The sequence below is a fragment of the Durotheca rogersii genome (genome assembly GCF_024521655.1).
Source record: "Durotheca rogersii strain YMJ 92031201 chromosome Unknown GGS23scaffold_12, whole genome shotgun sequence".
Taxonomy (NCBI): Eukaryota; Fungi; Ascomycota; class Sordariomycetes; order Xylariales; family Xylariaceae; genus Durotheca; species Durotheca rogersii.
This window is the reverse complement of record NW_026251243.1, coordinates 337,298-358,359: the sequence shown is the minus strand read 5'-3', so window position 1 is coordinate 358,359 and position 21,062 is coordinate 337,298. Positions and strand designations below refer to the sequence as shown.

General features: G+C 56.5%; 6 protein-coding genes across 6 annotated transcripts; 4 read left to right on the top strand and 2 right to left on the bottom strand.

Moving 5' to 3' along the window:
• The first annotated feature begins 3,934 nt into the window (after positions 1-3,934).
• Positions 3,935-6,043, top strand: GGS23DRAFT_82513 (uncharacterized protein). Its single transcript, XM_051521314.1, has one exon. It carries the CDS (start codon positions 4,283-4,285, stop codon positions 5,624-5,626), a length of 1,344 nt encoding a protein of 447 aa, XP_051371283.1. The 5' UTR covers positions 3,935-4,282; the 3' UTR covers positions 5,627-6,043.
• A 1,049-nt stretch (positions 6,044-7,092) lies between these two features.
• Positions 7,093-9,021, bottom strand: GGS23DRAFT_610263 (uncharacterized protein). The gene is made up of 5 exons (XM_051520321.1): positions 8,684-9,021; positions 8,540-8,595; positions 7,879-8,384; positions 7,689-7,759; positions 7,093-7,600 (listed from the first exon to the last, which is right to left on the bottom strand). The coding sequence occupies exons 1-5, from the start codon at positions 8,799-8,801 to the stop codon at positions 7,113-7,115; spliced, it is 1,239 nt and encodes a 412-aa protein (XP_051371282.1). The 5' UTR covers positions 8,802-9,021; the 3' UTR covers positions 7,093-7,112.
• A 1,244-nt stretch (positions 9,022-10,265) lies between these two features.
• Positions 10,266-13,134, top strand: GGS23DRAFT_82323 (cytochrome P450). The gene is made up of 7 exons (XM_051521312.1): positions 10,266-10,531; positions 10,604-11,106; positions 11,170-11,290; positions 11,392-11,766; positions 11,843-11,894; positions 11,996-12,702; positions 12,834-13,134. The coding sequence occupies exons 2-7, from the start codon at positions 10,836-10,838 to the stop codon at positions 12,997-12,999; spliced, it is 1,692 nt and encodes a 563-aa protein (XP_051371281.1). The 5' UTR covers positions 10,266-10,531; positions 10,604-10,835; the 3' UTR covers positions 13,000-13,134.
• Positions 13,135-13,541: 407 nt separating this feature from the next.
• Positions 13,542-14,590, bottom strand: GGS23DRAFT_82345 (uncharacterized protein). Its single transcript, XM_051521313.1, has one exon. It carries the CDS (start codon positions 14,171-14,173, stop codon positions 13,556-13,558), a length of 618 nt encoding a protein of 205 aa, XP_051371280.1. The 5' UTR covers positions 14,174-14,590; the 3' UTR covers positions 13,542-13,555.
• On the top strand, positions 14,499-17,097 carry GGS23DRAFT_82247 (carboxypeptidase S). The gene is made up of 5 exons (XM_051521311.1): positions 14,499-14,801; positions 15,059-15,421; positions 15,496-15,929; positions 15,999-16,757; positions 16,838-17,097. The coding sequence occupies exons 2-5, from the start codon at positions 15,081-15,083 to the stop codon at positions 17,026-17,028; spliced, it is 1,725 nt and encodes a 574-aa protein (XP_051371279.1). The 5' UTR covers positions 14,499-14,801; positions 15,059-15,080; the 3' UTR covers positions 17,029-17,097.
• A 220-nt stretch (positions 17,098-17,317) lies between these two features.
• Positions 17,318-19,316, top strand: GGS23DRAFT_570809 (uncharacterized protein). The gene has a single exon (XM_051516537.1). It carries the CDS (start codon positions 17,498-17,500, stop codon positions 19,256-19,258), a length of 1,761 nt encoding a protein of 586 aa, XP_051371278.1. The 5' UTR covers positions 17,318-17,497; the 3' UTR covers positions 19,259-19,316.
• Positions 19,317-21,062: the final 1,746 nt, after the last annotated feature.

The following is a 21,062-nucleotide window of genomic DNA, read 5'->3' as shown; positions in this document are numbered from 1 at the left end:
GGTGCATGGCGCCGTCTGCGCGAATCAGCAGCCGGAGGGGGGTGCGGCAAGGGATGGAGGATGCCGCGAGGCGCGCAGAGGCGAAGAAGAGGGAGGGATGAGGAGGGGGGGGGCTACGCTTCCGACATTCGTTCCCCTGGCTTGGCTGGCGGGCTGGCTGTGTAGGGATTACGCATACCTACGTATGTACGGTGGGAGGCAGGCATGTAAGGGAGTAGTAACGTCGTTGCTGCTGCTGCTGCTGCCGGGCCTCGAGAGGTTCGGGGGTGGGGACGGAGAGACAGACAGAGAGCCCTAGGCTCTGACCACGGGAACGTCGCGGAATCCGCTTCCGGTCGAGCGCTTATCGGCTGGGCGGCGTTGCGCGCGTGGAGTGGTGGGGGCTATGCGGCGTGCGCACGTATATATGCCGTGCCGTGCCGTGCGGAGCCGAGCGCGGATGTCGGGCCTCGTGGTGCCGTGGCCATCGTCTAGTGGATTTGGGCTCGGTAGGTAGCTAAGTTTATGTGTGGGAGGTAGGTAAAGAGAGAGACGTGACGGAGAGTTCACATATTGCCTGAATGCTGGAGGTATCGTATCGAGCGTCTGGTATACGTAGTAGGTTGGGCGGATATATATGCTAGGTACCTACATTAGGCAACGCGTACGGGTCCATACGGACGCCCCCCCCCCCCCCCTTTTCCCCCTCCTTTTTCTTTCCAGCACAAGGCGCAGCAGGCAGGTCTCGTAAAGTCGGATAGTCGTCTCTCCGAATGCCACGACGTGCCCGTCCGTACTTGGGTATGCGTAGGCGTGTTGGTATGGCATTCCGCCACGCAGAGAGGGAGGAGAGAAGGGCGAATGAAGGGGGCGGCTGGGATGATGGGACCGATGTATGTGCGCTATGGAGAGCCGCTGCCAATCGGAGTTGGTGGAGCGGGCGTAGACAAATCTATTACGGCCCTCCTGTATGTGCATGACCTACCTGCGCATCATAGGCGTCGGTAGGCAGGTCTGGATGTGTATATTGCGTGTGGCGGCGTACTAAGCGCGCATGTAGCGCAGAATGCTAGCTGAGCTGTCTCAAAAGGTGACCGACCAGGCAGGCAGAGAGCCCGGAGGTGACATGTCTGTCTCTGGGGCGACGAAGATAACTTGCCTCGAGCAGTGCCAGCTCCGGGTGCGTGAGGCATACATATATGTGCCTCTGCGCGCACACGGCGGCAGCTATTGCAATTTTGACGCTGCCTTGCTGCTGGCTGGTGGGGCGGCGCACCTGACGATACACTGCCTATTTGCCAACTCGGTACTTTGCGGCGTTTTTATTGATCGGGTGCATTCTCTCGCTCTCGAGTCCGGGCCCGCAGGAAAGCATGTCTATGATGCGGCGGATGGGGGGAGATGGCATCCGCAATCTTGCGCGCCTCTGTTTTTTTTTTTTTTTTGGCTTTGGATGACGACGACGGTCGGCCTCCGGGTGCTGCTGTCTGGGAGAACGGCGGCGATGGGAAGGGGGGGATGTCCCGCCACGTGGAGTCGGAGGCGTAACGCGTACTACTGCAACACAACCTGCCTAGGTACCTCTACATACACCCTCCATTCTATATTTGCATGTACCTACCGTATATATCATAATCCATGCACCCCCTCCCCTCCCCCTCCCACTTCCCCCCTGCCCAGGTATCTTCACCTCGTAACCTCATTTGCAGGTCAGCGTTTCAGAGAGAAGTAGGCAGGGTAGTCGTAGCGATGCCGCGAACCACAGCACGTGTGAGCGCTGGGTTGGGTGTGATCTCGTCACTTGATCCTCTTCTTCACATGCTGCTGCCGACTCCCTCTCTCCGCACACCTGCGTGTCTTTTTTATTTATTTACCTATTTCTGTAGCAACTGTCTCACCCAGTTACGGAGCGGCAAAGCGGCACGGGGGGGGAAGGGGGAGAGGTTTGGAATTCCTAGGCGGATTGAGCAGAGGGCGGAAGGGCGGGGAGGGACTAGGCAGGGAGGGGGGAGGGAGGGGCTCGTCCCATATTAATGCAGGGAATTATGCATTTCGGTTCGACAGCGAAATGCACCCTCAACGTAGGACGCGCATGCATGCACGTTTGGGTAGGTTTATTGTACCTACCTAAGGCAATTGTCCGTACGTAGACGTAATCCACGTATACTACGCGCGTAGGTAACAGATGTGTGGCAGGCTCGTGGGGAATTGCTACGGCGTGCGGGGCACGGGATGCGATTCGGCATGGGAATGAGGAATGCGATGCACACGTACACGTAACGAATCTCTCTCTCTCTCTCTATATATATATGGTGAGAGAGAGAGGGCGAGAGGAGAGAGGAGAGGAGAGGAGAGGACTACCTCTACTCATAGATAGAGGAAGTACTACGTAAGTGGTGATGGGATCTGCCTGCTGTTTGTTGTTTCGTGCCTGCGCTGTATCGGATGGAGGTGCCTCTGAGGGGATGTACATGTATGAGTATATTGTATGTACGTAGGTACGTACACGGATGCTCGGGCGGTGGTGGTGGGGGGGGGGAGTTGCATGTGCAGGTCGGTATGTACGTATGTACATAGTGGGTATAGTTGGATTCCCTTCGGATTTGCATTGTCCAATTCCAACTCGTGTAATGGGCGGCCCCCGCAGCGACGTCGACGAACCACTCAGCGACGCCAGGCGGGACGGCGGGGCCGCGCCGGAAGGTTGTTGCGGAGATGGTCAGGTGACCGGTACCTCTCGTGGCGGTACATACATGTGTAGGTATCTCTATGTAGGAGGGTAGGTACCTAAAACAGTTACGAAGGGGGGGAAACACGGGCAGCAGAGGTCGATGAGTACGCACGCCGGTACCTCCGTCCTCTGTCCGGAGAGCGTATCCGACAGCAAGCCCCCAATAGGCTAGCCCTGTACCTTAGAGTTAGCTAGGTACCTTATGAGTTAGGTACCTACCTACCCAAGTAAGCAGGCACGCCTTAGATGAAGCGTGCGACCCCTGCCAAAACCCGGCCAGGGAAAAGATAGGAGTTCTCCACCCCTCCACCTCTTCCCACCCCCCCCCCTGAGATCTCCCTTCTTCGCCCATTTGCCTTGCGTTTCCAATGCCCTCGCGATCCAATCCCAATCCCAATTTCAATTCCAATTCCACCCACTTGGACCGACGCCACCTTGTGCCGGGGGGGGGGAGGCCACTAGCGAGGAGAGGAGAACAACTTACAACACCTTCGACTTACCAGAATCGGACAACGCAGCTCCTCCTCTCTGCCTGTTTCTCTCACACACACACACACACCCTCTCCACGCCGCACTGCCGGCTGGTCTCCCTTCCTTTGCCCATTGTTCTAACCGTCCTTGTTCTGCTAGTCTCTCCCTTAGCCCGTTCGTTTCAATCTCCCTTCTCCTTCTCTTGTGTCCATACTTTCGATTCGTCCACCAATACGGATAGGAGAGACTCTTGACATTATTCTTCCACTCCGTCGACGTCGACGTTGACGTCGCCAACACCAACATCCACCACCACTTCCTGCTACTTGGGATCCCCCCTCCCCCCCTACCCCCCATCCTCCTACTCCCCTCTACCGCGGATTCCGTAATCCCACCTGTCATCATCCTAGCCGCCGCTCGTTTGTACCCTTATTTCCGCTCGAAGCGTTCCGACGACACGCCGACACACCAACACCAACTAGTTCCGTTCTCTCTGATGTCGCAGACTCGACCACTCCGCCGATCGGTCCGTTTCTAATCGTCATCTCTCTATACCGACCTACCTACCGAGTTCCCTATTTAACCAACCGTTACTACTACAGACTGCCCCCTCCCCCCTCCCCCCCTATATATACCCATTGTGTCTGTGTCAGCCCGCCCCTCCGCTCTAGGGCCTGAGCAACGTTCTACTCTCACCTCTAAGGCTGAGCTCAACCTCAGGCAGCCTTCTCCTTTTCGAATGAACCTGGAGCAAACCTTGATGTGCTAGTCTTGGGTTGTCGTCCGTCCAAATTGATTAGTCCCCCCTCCCCGCCTCTTCAAGAAGTGCAGTTTCTTGGCCATATGCACGCCCGTCCCACGTGAAGTCGTCTGGCCTTGTTCACAAACACGCATAAACCATTGTTCTGTCCTCTAGCTCCCTCCAGCCGACCCCAAGAACAATACTGCCGACACCGCCCTCTACAGAGTATCGACCGACCCGAAAGAACATCCCCAATGCAGCTGCCGTTGATTGCCACCTCGTTTTCGACATAGGCCACCGCTCGGCACGTCCTAACGTCTCGTTCAAAGAGTCTGCCCCCCTATCCCCCGGAGCTGACCATGTCGTTTGCCGTTGCTGTCCAGTCTGCCATCTTCTACTTCGTCTCCTGTGCACCATGTCTCCAGGCAAGACACCACCAGCAATCCAAGGCGTTAGCCAAGAAGGAGCGTGAGGAGAAGGCACGCATATTGGCCAAGAATCCCGGATCGTACCAGCACCCGGACCCCTTCAACACCAACCCGTACTGGTCCGAGGAAATCATGATGGGTCCCCACATAGAGTCTAAAAAGTACCAAAGCGGGAGTAAGAATATCAGTCAGAAACGCTTGAATAGCTCCGGAAAAGAGAACTCGAGCATAGCCGCAAGCAGCAGTACGAGGGTCAACAGCACGAGCCCGGGCAGCAGCCATACCGTCGTCGTAGACGATGCCAAGCTCAGCTTCTCCACCACCCTGTCCGACGACTGGAACCGGAAGCGGTATCAGAGGGAGGACGAAGAATTATGGGGCCACGATCAGCGATCTTGGACAGGGCACAAGCTGATGGACGCTATTAAGCATGCGGGCTCATCAGCCGGCCGACTTCTCGAAGTGGGTCTAGGAAAGGAACCCAAGACCATCACCGACGAAGACAGACACAACTTCTACTTCGCCCCAAGGAACCCCCCGGTTAACGATTATCACCCCCCGATCGTGCGCCAGCGGCCCGCCCACCAAAATGCCCACATGTGGATGTTGCAGCCCCCCCCGCCGGCCAAAATCATGGAGGGAAAGGTGCCCGTCAGTAGGACCGGGAGCACGGCAAGCTACGTCAGTCGTAAGACCACCACGGGCGATGGGGCCAACTCCAGGCTAAGCCGTCTGGTTCACGAGAGGGCCATGGAAGCCAAGCTTAGGAGCGGCGAGCTTCCTTTCGACTTCGAGTCGACGTCGACCCTCCACAAAACCATCCCCAAGAATACTACCTCGAACCGGAGGCGGCGGAGCATGTCCCTGGAATCCTCAGATATCTCAGACGAGACCCCGAGGCGGAAAAGTCACCGACGGAGGCGATCCATCATCCCCGACACCGACTCATCGTCAGAGGAGGACTGCTACTACCTGCGGAGCTCGGATTCGTTCGGACGTGGCAGGAGAGTTGCTCGACGGCCGACACTGCAGTCGATATCGAGTTCCCAAGAAAGCGAGAGAGATTCGCAAAATGTGCTGGCCAGGACGGGAGATGCGACGCTCACCCGATCCGCCAGCCTTGCCCTCGCCAACATCTCGAGCAGCACCAACTCGTCGCCGTTGAAACAGGCCTCGGGAGTCGTCGCCGCAAACGACGAGAACCCGCAACAGAAAGGCGAAGTCAGAACCCCCTCCTTCACCGCACTAGGTCCGGTGGCAGAACTCTCCTCGTAGAATCGGTGGGACAGGCCTACAGCCAGATCGGGCAGAAACATTCGAGGACGACCAGCCCCGGACAGCAGAGAACTAGGGAGTCGGAAGTTTGCCAAATGGGCAACACCGTGTGGCCAGATGACCAAAAGAAGGAGAAAAGGCAGGCAGACAAGCCAGGCAAATTGCTTTCACCCTCCCCCAAGATAGATGGTAACCTTTTTCTTTTGTTCGGCTACTGGGGGGGAAGGATAGGGCGGCATTTTAGCATGCAAGGCGTACCGGCTCGGCATGCTTTCGAGGGCAGTAGCCTCTTTTTGGGGTGTATATGTACAAAAATGGCGTTCGGTAGGAGGGCAACCTCAGCCTCAGACGAGCTGAGGGTTATGGTCAGTATCCTCGGCGGAGAGGATAGGGTTCAATCGGGAGCCTGTCAAGAAGAAGCACCGGCGGACGTTCCGCCGGGATTCGCGGTGTAGAGTTTTGCTTTTGTAAAGTGAAGCCTGTCGAACCGGCGGTGTGTCGTACGTGCCCGAGGTGCAGCAGGAACTGTAGTACACGTACACGCAATTATCGAGAGGCGGGGATGACAAGACGCCTCCCGGGAGGTGGTGCGGCGGAGGGAGTGGATGACGACGTCGAGAGTCCGGACGCCGCTCCGCTCTACGTCACTCTCCCTCCCTCTGTACTCCCATCCTTACCATATTGCCGCCGTAGTAATATATGACAGGTTGTTAGGCCCGTGGGTCGCGTGTTCTACCCTCTCTCTCTCTCTCTCTCCACTCTCTCCACTCTCGGTTATTTACCTGCCGTTGTAGTTCTGCAGTGGACGTGTGATGACTACTAGCTAAAGGAACTATGCTTCTTCTCGTGTTTCTGCGCAACTTGGTCCCGGGCTTCCGTTCACCCCACGGCCGTTCACGAATGCGCGTTGAACGACGAGGCGGTCAGCCCGGCTACGGACAGCGGAGGTACCTATTGAATTACACCAACTTTTATTACTCGCTGCCGCACTGCCCAGCAGCCGCGCTCTTCCCGCGGTCTTACCTACTGCTCGCGGGGGAGGCACGCACGCTGCGCCTACGACGGGTCGGTTCCTGGGCGCGATGGATGCTGTCCACGGCAAGCCCTCTCTGGCCCGGGCAGAGTCGGACACGCAGCAGGGGGGGGGGGGTGCAATTTCTACGGCGAGGGGACGATGGACCCTCCGGTGCTAGCGAGCGCAGCTACCCCGCCCTGTCAGCGAGAGGTTGCGCGTGTTTGGCCGCGGTCTCGGAGCTGGCAGGTCTCTGCTCCTGCAACGCGCGGCGTTCTACCTACGGCGCGGGCTGGCCGGCCGGGAGGAGGGGCAAAGGGAGAAAGATCCAGACGGGATGGGTAGGTTATATACACGCGGATGCTGAGGATGTAGGTACAGGCTAGAACGTATAGGTAGGCACCGACGCATGCAGCCGCGCGCACCGCGCGCTCCCAAGAGGGGGGGGGGGGGGGGGGCACCGGCCGGGGGCCGTCAGACCTTGTCGTCGGCGGCAGCGGCGGGCCGCGGCGGGGAGCGCTCCACCGTGTAGGTGTAGTCGGTGTGGATGCCGTGGCTGTCGCCGCAGACGGAGCCCTCGGCGAGCAGGTCGGGTTTGGGGGCGGCGGGGTGTCGCGGGAGCTCCCGGTCGCGGGCGGGGCCGGCGGCGGGGGCGGCGCGGACGGTGGTCCGGCTGAAGCCGACGTCGGTGGGGTTGCGGAAGCGGGAGGTGGAGCGGGAGCGGGAGCGGGAGCGGCCGTCGGCGGGCAGGCGGCCGAAGGTGACGAGGGACCGCGGCTTGCGCGCCGCGCCGCCGCCGCCGGACGAGCAGGAGCCCGAGGACGACGACGACGACGGCGAGGCGCGGAAGGGGCCCGCGCGCGACCGCCGCGCGAAGATGCGCCGCAGCGGCGGCACCGACCCCGCGATGCACCCGATCCCGATCTCGACGTTCGAGAACAGCGCGATGTGCCCGACCCAGACTATGGGGGTTGGAGAGTTGTTAGCGCGGGGGTAGGGTCCGGGAGTGTAACGGGGGGAGAGGGGGGGGGGGGGGGGGGGGCAACTTACAGAGGAGGTTGTCGTCGGGCGCGTTGTAGTGCTGGATGTAGAACGCGCGGATTATGGTGACGATGGATGCGCTGGCGGTGAGAGGAAGGTTAGTTAGACCGGGTCCTCTCGTTTCTCTGTTCGCCCTCTCCCGGGAGGAAAAGGGGTGACACGGACGAGAAGTGAGGGAGGGGGACCATGGGAGGCTCACATCGACGCGAAGGACAGGAGCCCGTAGGCGGAGAGCTTGGCCCTCCTGTCCATCTGGGTGTTCCAGAGGACGAAGCCGGGGAGGACGGCGCAGGCGAGGTCGGTGGCGACGGAGGAGCCGGTGGCGGTGTGGCTGAGGCCGATCATGAGCCGCATGGGGGCGCAGTCGGCGGCGCCGGCGCGGACGAGGCGGGCGTCCCAGGAGGCCTCGAGGGGCCGGCAGACGAGCACGTCGCCGACGAAGGTGACGAGGTACGAGGCCCAGGTGACGGCGAGCAGCGCCCAGACGGCGAGCCGCAGGCGCCGGCGCGCGCCGCCCGCGATCCGCAGCAGCGTCACGCACACCGAGCTCTTCACCGTCGCCAGCGCGTGCACGTACACCAGGATCCAGATCGTGAACCACTTCTTGCCCTCCTCCGCCAGGAACTCGTTGTGCCGCCCGTCGTGCGTGCCCAGCCCCACGAACGAGGCGTAGCTCGAGAGCGCCACCTCGGCCATGTACACGAGCTGGGAGTCTCTGTTATTAAAGAGTCTCTCTTTTTTTTTTGTCTTTTCGTGCCCGCTCTCGCGGAGGTGGTAGGGAAAAGCTGTAAGGGGGGAGAGGGGGAGTCGGGCGGGAGAAAGCGGGTGTGCGTGTGCCGGGACGGCGGGTTGGGTCTTACCGTTCCGAAGAGCATCAAGCCATCGTCGAGCCCGAACGAGCGTTCTGATAATCTAACTGGAATCTAGGGTTAACTAAGACTGTTCTGCTCGTAGTGCGAGCAACAGTAAGGAACAACAGGAACGAAAAAAAAATCAACACTTACCGTACGTTCTCCCTCCCACCGCGAGCACTGAAAACACGAGAAAGATCAGAGACACGACGACTATCGCCAGAGAAAGGCCCTCTAGGGGGATGGATCTAACGGCTGGGTCAACCGCCATGACGTTTTACGAGGGTGCAGAGAAGCAGCAGCAGGAGGAGGAGGCCAGCACCATTCGCTAGAGGAGAACCCCTGAGGACTCTCTAACGCGGCGCTGCTGGCGCTGCTTTCGGCTCTTATACGACGGCATAACTCACTCAAACTGGCCACGACTTCGGATTCAAGCTAGGAGCGTCACTGCTAGGAGGGCAATTTCTTGTCCCTTTTCGTTTTTTCTTTTTTTTATGTCCCGTCCTTCCCTACCCTCACCCCAACCTCCAAATCCCAACGAAACAAGCCTCCCTCGCCTAAGTAACCCCGGGGGAGAAGGGGGGATTTTCTCTACCGAAGCCTATCCCGACATGCACATACTCATATGTACACACGCATGCTCTCCCTCTGAGTTTACGTATGTGTATGCGTGTGAAGCGAGGACGTGAGAAATGGGAGAAGGCGGCCGGGGCTAGGAGTGGCAGCAGGAGCGGCGACGCCAGCCGTCCGAATAAGCAACAGACTCGATCCGCGAAGCTTTCTCGAAGCGGGTAGCGAAGAGCGCGCCCCCTCGCACACGAGGTGCAGCCCTGGGGAGGGGGGGAGCTCGAGACCCCGGTACCCGGGAAGGAGAGCAACGAGCACGGCGCTGCAACAAACAAAGACAAGGGGGGAACAGTATCCGTGGTCCTGGGATCGCCACCGCCGTACCGCGCCAGGTGCAGCAAACGGGGAGGGGAAAGGGGAGGAAGAGGGGAGGGAAAAAAGAAAAGAAATCTGACAGAAGTCTCGTACGAGGCTTCGTGAGCCGTCCTCGAGTCGATAATGCTTTTTCCTGTCCACCGATTCCAGGCCAAACGGATCTCCTCTGACCTAAGCGCTCTCCAACCCTCACCGCATCGTCTAGCCTTGCGTATGGTTGGCTGCGAGGGCGCAGATCAGTTGGAGAGATGGCGTACGGGCGTGTTTCGAGGACAGGTGGGGACGGGATTTTCATTAAAGATCGACTGCCTTTCGATCCCGATCTGTCTTGCTGATCGTCGTTGCTTAGTAAGGCCTTGCATGCGTATCCCGCCCTCCTGGATCACTGGGCCGACATGGCACCCATGACGCTGGTATCTGCGTAGACGGCATCACATCGTTGTTTTCGGTATCGTCTCTCGCCGGCTTCCTATGTTGGTGTATCGTTATTCAACCCCCTCGCTCCCTTGCCCCCCTTTGCCCTATTATCATTGACCCGTGATACTGAGAGGGGAGAGGCATGCAACAGCATACCAAGCTTTTACAAACGATGTCAAGATTGCCGAGCCGATGTAACGCCGGTGATGTACGTTGACCCATACCTGAGGTTAGGCTAGGAGATTGCTTTCGGAGAATACCACCCAAGTCACCTACGTGAGAGGTCTCGGTGTTGTGTGTGGGCGAATCGGCTGGACATGATAACTGATCAACTTCTGCAACATCGACACTCTGTGTGGGAGACAGGGGTAGTGGTCGAACCAGCCACACAATTGGGGTATCACCACTTGCTGTAGACTGCTGGAATAGGGACCCCCCCGTTGCTTATTCTTCGATGTCAGAGAGTCTAGGCTTCACCTTATCTGTATTAGTCCTGGCACCGGCGGATCAACGGGGACAAAACGGATAAGGAGCTGTATAAGGTGATCGGCTGGGCCAAGTCGGGACCGGCGTACGCCACGACTAGGTGATCGAGGATAACAAAGAGAAGGCCGAAGGGTCAAGAACGGAAATTCTAAGCAGGTTCGACGCCATGGACGACTTAACACCATGACTCCTTAAACGGCTAGCGAACTGACGAACATGCCCTACCAGATAGTTCTTCCCCGCAGCAGCAGAACTGCAGAGGATATTGGGTGGTGGCGGTAGTGGTGCGTGAACGGTTGGTATGGTGTGAATGCTGTTTACTTGGCATATTAAAATATAAGACGCCCCTACGGCCCCGATTAGAATTGGCATCCCGTCTCACTCTTATTATGCGACTCATCCCGCCCGGTATCTGCGTAGCTGTTGTCGCTATCCTTACCTGTCCCGTATCTTCCTTCTCATGGCGTCCCGGGATGCCGTGTTGGCCTCTCTGGCCTCCCAGAAGGACTTTCTTCCCGCTATAACTCCGTATAATATTCTCATCGTCCTCGGCTGCGGCTGGATAGTCTACCAACTCCTCCGGACCGCGTGGAACATCTCTCCCTTCCACCCTCTCAGCCACATCCCGGGTCCGAAGCTGGCCGCCGCCACGTATCTCCCCGAGTTCTGGTATGACGCGGTCAAGTTCGGCCATTATACCAAGGAGATCAAGCGGATGCATGATAGATATGGTATGACTGGGCCGTAACGATTGTAGATACCCGTGGAGATCTCGTGAACTGACTCCAGATCAGGCCCTATAGTCCGCATAAGCCCTGATGAGGTGCACTGCAACGATGCCCGGTTCATCGACGAGATCTACGCCGCGGGTGGCCGCAAGCGCGACAAGCCCAAGCACCAAGTTAATGGCGTAGCGTAAGATGTCTTTGCCGCACTTTCTCCTTTTTCTCCTCCACATTTTCCATCCCAGTATTGAGGGCCTTGCGAAAGAGAACCGCGTCCCTAACGCGCACTAGCATGAGCCAATCTAGCTTTGGAACGTCGGACCACGACCGCCACCGGCTGCGGCGTGGGCCGCTCGCCAAGTTCTTCTCGCGGAGCCAGATTGCGCGACTCGAGCCCAAGGTCCAGGGGCTTGCGGTGCGGTTGTGCGAGCGGCTCCTGGCACGAGCTGGCGACCCGGAGCCCTTCGACGTAACCATGGCCTACAGCTGCTTCACTTCCGACGTCGTCTCTGATTACTGCTTCGGCAAGGGCTTCGGCTTCCTCGCGCGCGACAATTCCGCCAGCTGGGAGCCGAACTTCCGCCGCCCGCTCAGTTCCCTCCTCCGGAATGTGTTCGTCTTTCGCTTCTTCCCCTTCCTCAATCATATATCCTTCTTGAGCGCCTGGTGAGTTGCGCCCCCATGTTTCAAAGAGACAGAGCCCATAAAGCACTCGGTACTGATGGAGAAATGCTGGGCTCAGGTTCTCCAACTACTTGCCTAAGGATGTCGCCTTATTTATCCGGACTTTAAACGTGCGTCTCTTAACCCCTTTCTTCCCTTGCGATCTCTGTTCTTCGCACAGGACGCATTACCCACAAGACACCCCGTACTAATTTCCCGAATAACTAACAAGGTCGATATACCGGCCCAAATCAAGCACGCCGGTGCCGAGAAGGCTGCCACGGATGCGCAGCTGACCGTCTTCGGCGAGCTGCTGGCGTCGGACCTGCCACCGCACGAGAAGTCACTGCGGCGGTTGACGGACGAGGCGGCGTCGGTTCTCGGTGGCGGCACCGAGACGGGTAGCTGGACGCTCGCCGTCATCACGTACTTCCTGCTGACGCAGCCTGGCACGCTGGCGCGGCTGACTGCGGAGCTGCGGGCCGCCTTCGGTGACTTTTCCCCTAGAGACGGGGGTGACGGGTTAGAGCTGCCCTCGTGGACGGCGCTTGAGCGTCTACCCTACCTCGGCGCCGTCGTGCAGGAGGGCCTCCGCCTCTCGTACGGCGTGTCGGCACGCACGGCTCGGGTGGCGACCGACGAGGACCTGGTGTACCGCGGATCGTGGGCAACACCATCTTCCGGAGATCTCGGTGACGGGGTTAGGGATGGAGACGACGAGGGCAGAAAATGCGCCGTTGCCCTCGAGTATAAGATCCCGCGTGGCTACGCGATCGGCATGTCGCCCGTCATCACGCACCACGACGAAGCGCTGTTCCCAGATTCGTACGCGTTCGCGCCCGAGCGGTGGCTTGATGCCAACCTAAAGGAGCGGCGGCGCGAGCCTGAGCGATACCTCCTATCGTTCTCGAAGGGGAGCCGGGCGTGCCCGGGGTTGAAGTGAGTCTCCCCTCTTTCTCCCCCCTCTCCCTTTGACTGGTACTACTCCGGATCGCCTTTTCCAACCATCACTATTTTCCCACCTAGTATCCCGTTTCCCGGAGAGAGCTTCGCTGACGACTACGTGTTAGTCTCGCCCTCTGTGAGCTGCACCTTGCGCTAGCGGCGCTAACGCTGCGTGTCTTCCCGCGCATGCGCCTATTCGAGACGACGGAGGCAGACGTCCGCTACGACCATGACATGTTCGTGCCGCTGCCGAAGGACGGCAGCAAGGGCGTTCGGGTGGTTATCATGTAACGGGAGGAGAGTCAGACTTCGTCGGCGAAAGATGTGGGGGAGAGATCGTCGTCCAGGAGGTAGATACCGGGACGCACCATATTTACTGGTTTTGAGGAGCCCTTTAGCGAGTGATTAGGGGCACGTATGGAGGCGGGATTTTATTTCGTTAATACGTGCTGTATGCCAGTCTGTCACTACATAGAAGCACTGCGGTTTCATTAGAGAAACATCTAATTATCCTCTGTGCTCACTCAATATTCTATTCGCACATGACGCACTGGCACTGCTATGTGCTATTATCCAGATGGTGACGAGACACAGACACGGCGGCGCCATGGTGAGGCTCAGTGTCCTGATAAATACAAATATCAGCACCGTTCAGATTTCTCCCTAGGTGGACTCACAGCGTATGCCAATCTCTGTAGGTTTCCATCCGCCCCTCCTCTGCGTGATATGGAGACCCTTGTCGACGACAAACCCCGGAACCCCTATTTTCCCATTGCCGGCCGGCAAATAAATCGTCTTGTACTCTTATACCAGGTGTAATTTTCAACCGTGTCTAGAAGAAACGAGGTCATAAGTACACTCCACCCTCCGGACCATCTCCTTCCTCGCCATTTTCGGGTGGAATCCGACTCTGAAGCCGGCGGAGGAGCTCTTGGTCGACTTCCTGCAGCTGGCCAACAGTTCCGATCTGGAATGTGCCGTCGCTCCATGCCGGGTGTTGTTCTTGCTGTTCAGTCTGCGGACCCGCCGGTCCGTGTCCGTTCACGGTGCCGTTAGGTACGCTCGACGCCGACGACGCGTCCGCTGCAGCAGGCGCCTTCTCGCCGTCGCCGTCGCCTTCGTCTTCGTCGGCTTTGCCCTGGAACTCGCGCCAGCTGAGCCCCCGGGCCTCGACCTCGGCCTTGATCAGCTCGATGCGCTCTTGCATGCGCGCGATGACGGCCTCGTTCTCAGCGATGGCATCGACGCAGTCTTGGTCCGGCTGCCCGGCTGCCGCGCCCGTCTGCTGCTGCTCGAGAGTCGGTGCGTGACCCTCGGCAAACGGCTTCAGCTCGGCGTTGGAGTAATCGAGATGGGCTATCGAGTTGCGTAGTTCGAGGACCTTAATCGCCAGGGTGCTGGCCGGCAGCTCTCTCAGAGCTTCGGCGAAGCGTGCTGGTGATATGGGTTGCGATTCGGACGACATGGTATGTATCTTTCCCGAGCTAGACTGGAGTCGGCAGGCTCCTGAGGAGAAGAACGACGTCGATGAACAGTATCGGCTCAGGGTCTCCCTGTAGCCTGAGGATGCGGATGGTCCTCGATAGGTCAAGCTGGAGATTCGTAATCTAGATGCCTTGGAGCTCTCCGGGCTGACTAAAGTGGCGTGGGGGAGGTGCGATGGGGAGAGGGGGTGCTTCAAAGGAGCTTGGGCCACCCTACTCTTGCTAACGTGGAGGCGTAAGTACCTTAGGTACCTTCGGACCCATCCCAAGTACCTAATCTAGGTGGGTGTATACGGGGCGGCGTGATGCCCGGGGAGGTCCGGCAGGTTACTTGCGCAGCAACTTAACGTACCTACCTAGGTACCTATGGACCTTAGGTAGGCGTAGGTAGTACATACTCATAGGTACCTGGTAGCAGAGGTAGGTACCTCCTAATGCCGATACTCGGACGGGGTGGGGAGCTTCCCAGATGCCGCGTCCTGGCCCGTGTCTCTCCGTCCTTATCAGCCTGCGCGACCAAAGACATCTAGCAATGGTGTGATAAGAACCCTGTATTTCGGCATCTCTCCGACGTCCCGCCGCTTCAGGGCATCGTAGCCAATGCTATAGGTAGCGTATAGCTTGTTGTTGTTATCTCGCCTTGCTTTGCGGAGGGAGCCCGTCTCCACCGACCAGTCGTGGTCCATGCATTCCCCGCAGTGTTGTGAAATCCTACCATGGCTTCCCGTCTGATGGCCGGGATAGGTGTTGCCGAAGCCGCCCTCTCTTTATAAGTTCACGGTAGCTTTATTGTGTACAGCTTCTTCATCCCTTTCCGATTCTATTTGGCAGAGTTTCTAACCGTAACCGTCGGTGTGCTCTTCAAGGGGTAAGAATACCGACAACATCATGATCGCGTCACGACTAGCTCTGGTGGCCGGTGCTCTATCGGCGAGTGCCTTTGCCCGTTTAATTTATCACGACGACGGCCCCAGAGTCCAGGGACGTGGCCCGACAGCAGACTTGAAATGCGATATTCCGGCCGTATTAGATCCATCGGGAGATGGGTTACCAGCTGCTCGAGATATCTTTTCTAGCCACGAGGCACTGCTGCTCCAGGTCGAGAGGCACTCTACGATTGTCAAGATACCTTCCATCTCGTACGATGACAATGGGGAGCCCGGCGAGGACCCAAGATGGGACGTTTTTTACCACCTCCACGCCGCCTTTGCCCAGCTGTATCCCAACGTGTAAGTGACCGTCTCGTGTATGATTTAGTAAGTATTATTCCTCGCTGCACTTCCCGACTGACCGAGCTTTATAGTCATCGCCGGATGGCCCGCGAGACGGTGAATACGCTTGGCCTGGTATACACAATCAAAGGATCGGAAACTTCGCTCAAACCCCTCTTGCTTGCAGCGCATCAGGACGTGGTTCCCGTTGCTGACGCCTCAACCTGGACGTATCCGCCATTTTCGGGCTACTTCGATGGGCAGTGGCTGTGGGGACGGGGGGCGTCGGACGATAAGAATAGCCTGACTGGTCTCTTGTCCGCCCTGGAAGCGTTGTTGTCGAATTCTGCCTGGGTGCCGAGACGAACGATAATTGTCGCACTGGGATTCGACGAGGAATCCTCGGGTCACCGGGGCGCCGGTCACATCGGTCCATACCTAGAAAAGTTGTATGGCCCCGATTCGATAGCTCTGATCCTGGACGAAGGTGGGATAGGCCTAGAACTGCTCGGCGACGACACGCTATGTGAGTGATACCGCATACGTAGATATCCAGCCCCGAGTTCTCAGACCCTCTAACTGACCGGATGAATAGATGCGCTCCCTGCCGTCACGGAGAAAGGCCATGTCGACATCTGGCTAGAACTATACGTCAACGGAGGGCACTCGTCGATCCCATTCCCCCATACAGGCATTGGTATCATTGCCGAGATCGTTAACGAATTAGAATCCAACCCGTGGGAGCCCAAGCTCATCAAGGATTCACCCATCTATAACCACTTCGTCTGCCAGGCCAAGTACTCGCCCGAGGCGGCGCCCAAGATTACCGAGCTGATCAAGCGAGGAGACTTGGAGGTGTTGGCTTCGGAGCTGGCAACGATCGATCGGCCGACGCAGTACCGCATACAAACCTCGCAGGCTGTCGACTATTTCCACGGAGGGGTGAAGATCAACGCTATGCCGGAGTATATTAAGGTCGGCGTCAATCACCGCATCGCTCCCCAGGACTCCATAGCCTCGGTCAAAGCCAACATCCTCAAGCGGATTCAGCCCGCAGTGAAGAAGTTTGACTTGACCGTCAGTGCGTTCAAAGGGGAAGACCACAACCCCGACATCGAACTGGCAGAGATCGGCAAGGGTGGTGCTGTAGACCCGATGTATGAAGTCGATTACAACGGCACACTCATTCTCACGTCGTCGCAGCCCACTTTGGCGGCTCCGATCGCGCCCGCATCCGGGCCCGTTTGGGACGTCTTCTCGGGGACGATTCAATACAGCTTCGCTTTCGAGGGTGGTAAGGTCATCCCGGTGGGTGAACTGATGAACGGAAATACGGATACCCGTCATTATCTCAGTAAGTGGAGCCAAACGACGACTGCGTGAACCTATACGGCGTGTGCGTGACCATGAATTGCTGACTCCGGATGCCTCTAGACTTGACTAGTCATATTTACCGTTGGACGCCCACTCGGCAGGGGCACTCTGCCAATGCCCACACGGTGGATGAGCGGATTGACATGGATTCGCACATGGAAGCCTTGAGATTTTATTACGACCTGATCAGGAACTTTGATGCGTCGGATGCGGCGCCGTTGGAGAAGCAGGTCGATATCGGGGAGTTGTAAATGCCTGTGTGCGCGTGTGCCTGTTCACATACCTATCTAGGTAGTTCCCCACATAGGCAATTCGTATCTGGGGTTTCGACTCGACACTTGTATCGTGGCTCGCCATACATCGTAACTGGTCCCTATAATTGGGACATTTAATGGAGGTTGGAATGTCTGTGGTAGTCTCCGATGGGCTCCCGAGAGGCGGGTTGCACGTGCTTCTCCATCTGGAGTTTTGGATGGTCTGTGGTCGCCTTAGGTAATCATCTATCAGGGGTGCCTAACAAATTGCCGCAACTCACCACCTAGCACTGTCAATCCGCCCGAAATTCGTCGCAGGCAAGCTTGTCGAGGTTCCCGATGGTTACTCGCGCGCCTCATAAGTCGCACCGCAGCTTGGAGTCTTCGGCTCGGTTTCCGTCGTACACCTCATGGAAGTCGCAAGATTAATCGATCCCGAACGACATGATGGTATTATAGCTGTACCATGCCTGCCCTCCCCGTATTTCCCCCGCCGTCAAGTTTCCGCCTGGGCTTGCGGACGGTAGTAGGCAATGCTGGGAAGTTCCTGAGCTGCTCGGCTCCTCCATCCTTCGCGGCGAGACGTCCCCCGCTCAAATTGTGTTTCCAATACAGCGCCAAGGTGCCCATCGGCCCTTCGACGATTCTGAAGAAGCACTATTCGCAAACACCTACCCCACCCCAGACGCCCGGTCGAACATTTTCACGGTTCCGCGCGATTACGCATTACTCACACCTGCCCGAGGATTATGAAGACCCTACGGGACTCCCATTTCGAAAGGAGGATCTCCGGCAGAGAGAAGTGAACGCGATATTCGGAGCGCACCTCCCCGCTGACAGGGCCAACAAGCTTCTGCGCATCTTGCACGGCCGGCGAGTAGCGGGGACGCTAGATGACCCTGTTCTCCAGCTGAACACGGATTCTTTTAAAAAATCCGATATGGAAAAAGCCTTGCGCTACCTGCGTGCGAACGTTCCTGTAGATGAGGTCATCAACGCCGGCCTGCGGGCGGAAGACGAGCTCCAATATCTAGACGCGCGGGAACACGGGGAGGAGGGCTTCGATATAGTCATACGGGTCGAAAAACCAACCCCGTCAAGCCCATCATCGCAAAAAGCGAAGGATGTGAACGCGGCGCCGCAAAGTGCCAAAGGCCCAACCGGCAGGCTTCCGCTGCCGCGGCGCAAATCCGACTCGCCCTACGGGGAGAGTTCGTTCGACCGCATCCGCGCGGCCAACATCGCGAAGCGCGAGGCCGAGGAGATGCGGCTCGAGGAGGAGCGGAAGAAACGCGAGGAAGAGGAGGCGAAGGGCAACATCGGAACCCTGCAGACCCAGCAACAGAAGCCCCGGGAGATGAGTCCGTTCGTGAAGAAGTACATGGAGCGCGCGACATCAGAACTGACGGAGCCGCCCCGCATGACGGCCTGGGAGCGCCTGCTGCCTTCGTTTGCGTTGACGGTACTGGTCTGTCTCGGGTGTGCCGCGTTCGCCGTCACATACAAGCCTCCCAAGCGGTCGTCGCGGTTGTGGCCGGACATCCCACCCGCGGCGGCGACCTGCCTCGGCCTCATGGGGCTGAACCTGGTGGTCTGGATGTGCTGGAGGGTGCCGCCGCTGTGGGCGCTGCTCAACCGGTACTTCATCGTGGTGGTGGCGACACCGCGGCCGCTGCAGCTGGTCGGGGCGATGTTCTCGCACCACAAACTCGGCCACGCGGCGCTGAACATGATGGTGCTCTGGTTCTTCGGCACGCGGCTGCACGACGAGGTGGGACGCGGCGGGTTCTTGGCGATATACTTCGCGTCAGGGACCCTGGGGTTCATGACGAGCCTGACGTCCCTCGTGCTGCGGCGCGGGTTCGAGTACACGTCTCTGGGGGCGTCAGGGGCCGTGTACGGGATCGTGACAGCCTTCTTCTGGCTGCACCGCTTCGACGAGTTCAAGCTATTCGGCTACCCGCCCGACCCGATGTCGGGCCCGCAGGGCCTCGCCTTCATCGGTCTCATCCTCGGTATGCACCTCCTCCCGCTGATCGCGCGCCGCCCGCACAGCATCGACATCCCGTCGCACTTCGGCGGCATCGCGGCCGGGTGGGCTGGGGCTGAGTTCCTCCGCCGCCGGATGGACGCGAAGGCGCGGGCCCGCGCCGAGAGACTGAAGATTGCCGACACGCAGGTAAGGGAACCGGAACAGGACGCTGCACCACCGGCTGCCAACCGCTGAGCGCTGCTCATTAATGACAGTCTGACTTGCGGAATACTAATCTGCGGGGCATCGGGGCATCCCCCCCCCCCCCCCCTTTTTTATTTATTTATTTATTACCCCACGGGTAGTAGGTCCGTCCTCATGTATTCCCTCGAGGTCCCTCTGTCCGCATGCCTATATCACACATACTCCAAAACGGCGAAACTAGGGATTTGACGCGCGGTGCATAGCTATATATACCTACCTAGAAAAAGCGTGTACCGCATTACATAAGACAAGAGTATCTATAGATGATCCTATCCGGAGGATAGTTATAATACGTATAACCCCCTGTTATGCTAATTAATTACGGAGTTAAATACCCTTATAAATACCCCTATAAAGGGGTATTATTTAGGGGAAACTCTGTTTTTATTAGCTAAAAAACGCGCTATGGGTCCCTAAAAATACGTATACCTAATAAAAACGACGGGATAAATAGAGTTTTTCTTATTTAATATATCCCTATTATCCCTTAAGATCCTTACGTATATTTATTAACGCGTTTATTTATACGTTTTTACTTTTATTTATATAATTCTTATTCTTTTCCGTATCTTATAATTTATTCTTATAATCTATCCTTAATTTAATTAAAATAAAGTCGCTTTAAGTTAAAAAATGTCGTATATACGGAAGAATTTAAGCTATCGAATAATTTATTAATCTACGAAATTACGTTATATCTATAAAAAATTATCTCTCTTACCGCGAAAATATACGTTATTTTATTTAGGTTAATATTTTTTATTAGTAGTTTATGCTTTACCGTTAATTCTATATAAGATTCCCGATCTTATCTTACGCTTAAAACGCTTTAACCGGTTCCGCGATTAAATGTTACTTATTATCGATTATATTCTATTACCGCGTAACTTCGGGTATATAGTTTAAGCGCTAAAGAGGTAGCTTTACGCGTAGGTAACGTATTACGATAGTAAATTCGAAAACGGTATAAGATAACCCGACGTAATAACGGTAATCCTTTTCTTATTCCTTTACTTTCTTCGTTAATAATATAATTATAACTAACGGATTTAGCGGTAGCGCTAGAACTAGCGCCCCGAGAGCGACCTCCTCGAGTACCTACGCGAGAATTAATTCGTCGAAGCCGACCTTTACGTACGCCTACCTTAGAATAAACGCGAGAGTTAGTTCGTCGAAGCCGACCTTTACGCGCGTTTACGTTAAAATTAGCGCGAGAGTAACCGCGCCTAGGCCGACCTTTTAATTAGACCTCCCCTTTAAATACCGCTCGTTCTTAGGAACTTAGTAGCGTTTTTAATCGTTAGAGTTCGTTTATAATTAAGCCGCTACGGTAGGAAAAAGACCTTAACGCTAGCGCGGTTAGCGATACCGATTACGCGATTTTAATACGGTTCTAGTTAGCGCTAAAGTAAGAACGACGTAAATATTATAGTCGTTACGGAAAGTATTAGTTTAATATAGATTTAAATACCGTAGGTATTTATAAACGTTATCGTAATAAAAACTAAAAGAGGCGCGTAAATAAGTCCTTCTTTTTTAACGTAGGTAATTATCTTAACTTTAGTATCCTTCCTTTTTTTAATTTATTACTAAAGCTAATAATAATCGAAGAATTACTTATTACGCGGGTTTACGTAATAATAAATATACTTATAATCCGCGGCTAATAATATAAATATCGCGGCTACGTCGTATACTTTATACGTAACGTTAGTAAAGTATACGACTATTTTCCCCTCTTCCTTTAATATTTTAATATCGTTTTATTACGCCTACGCGAACTAACGTAAAATCT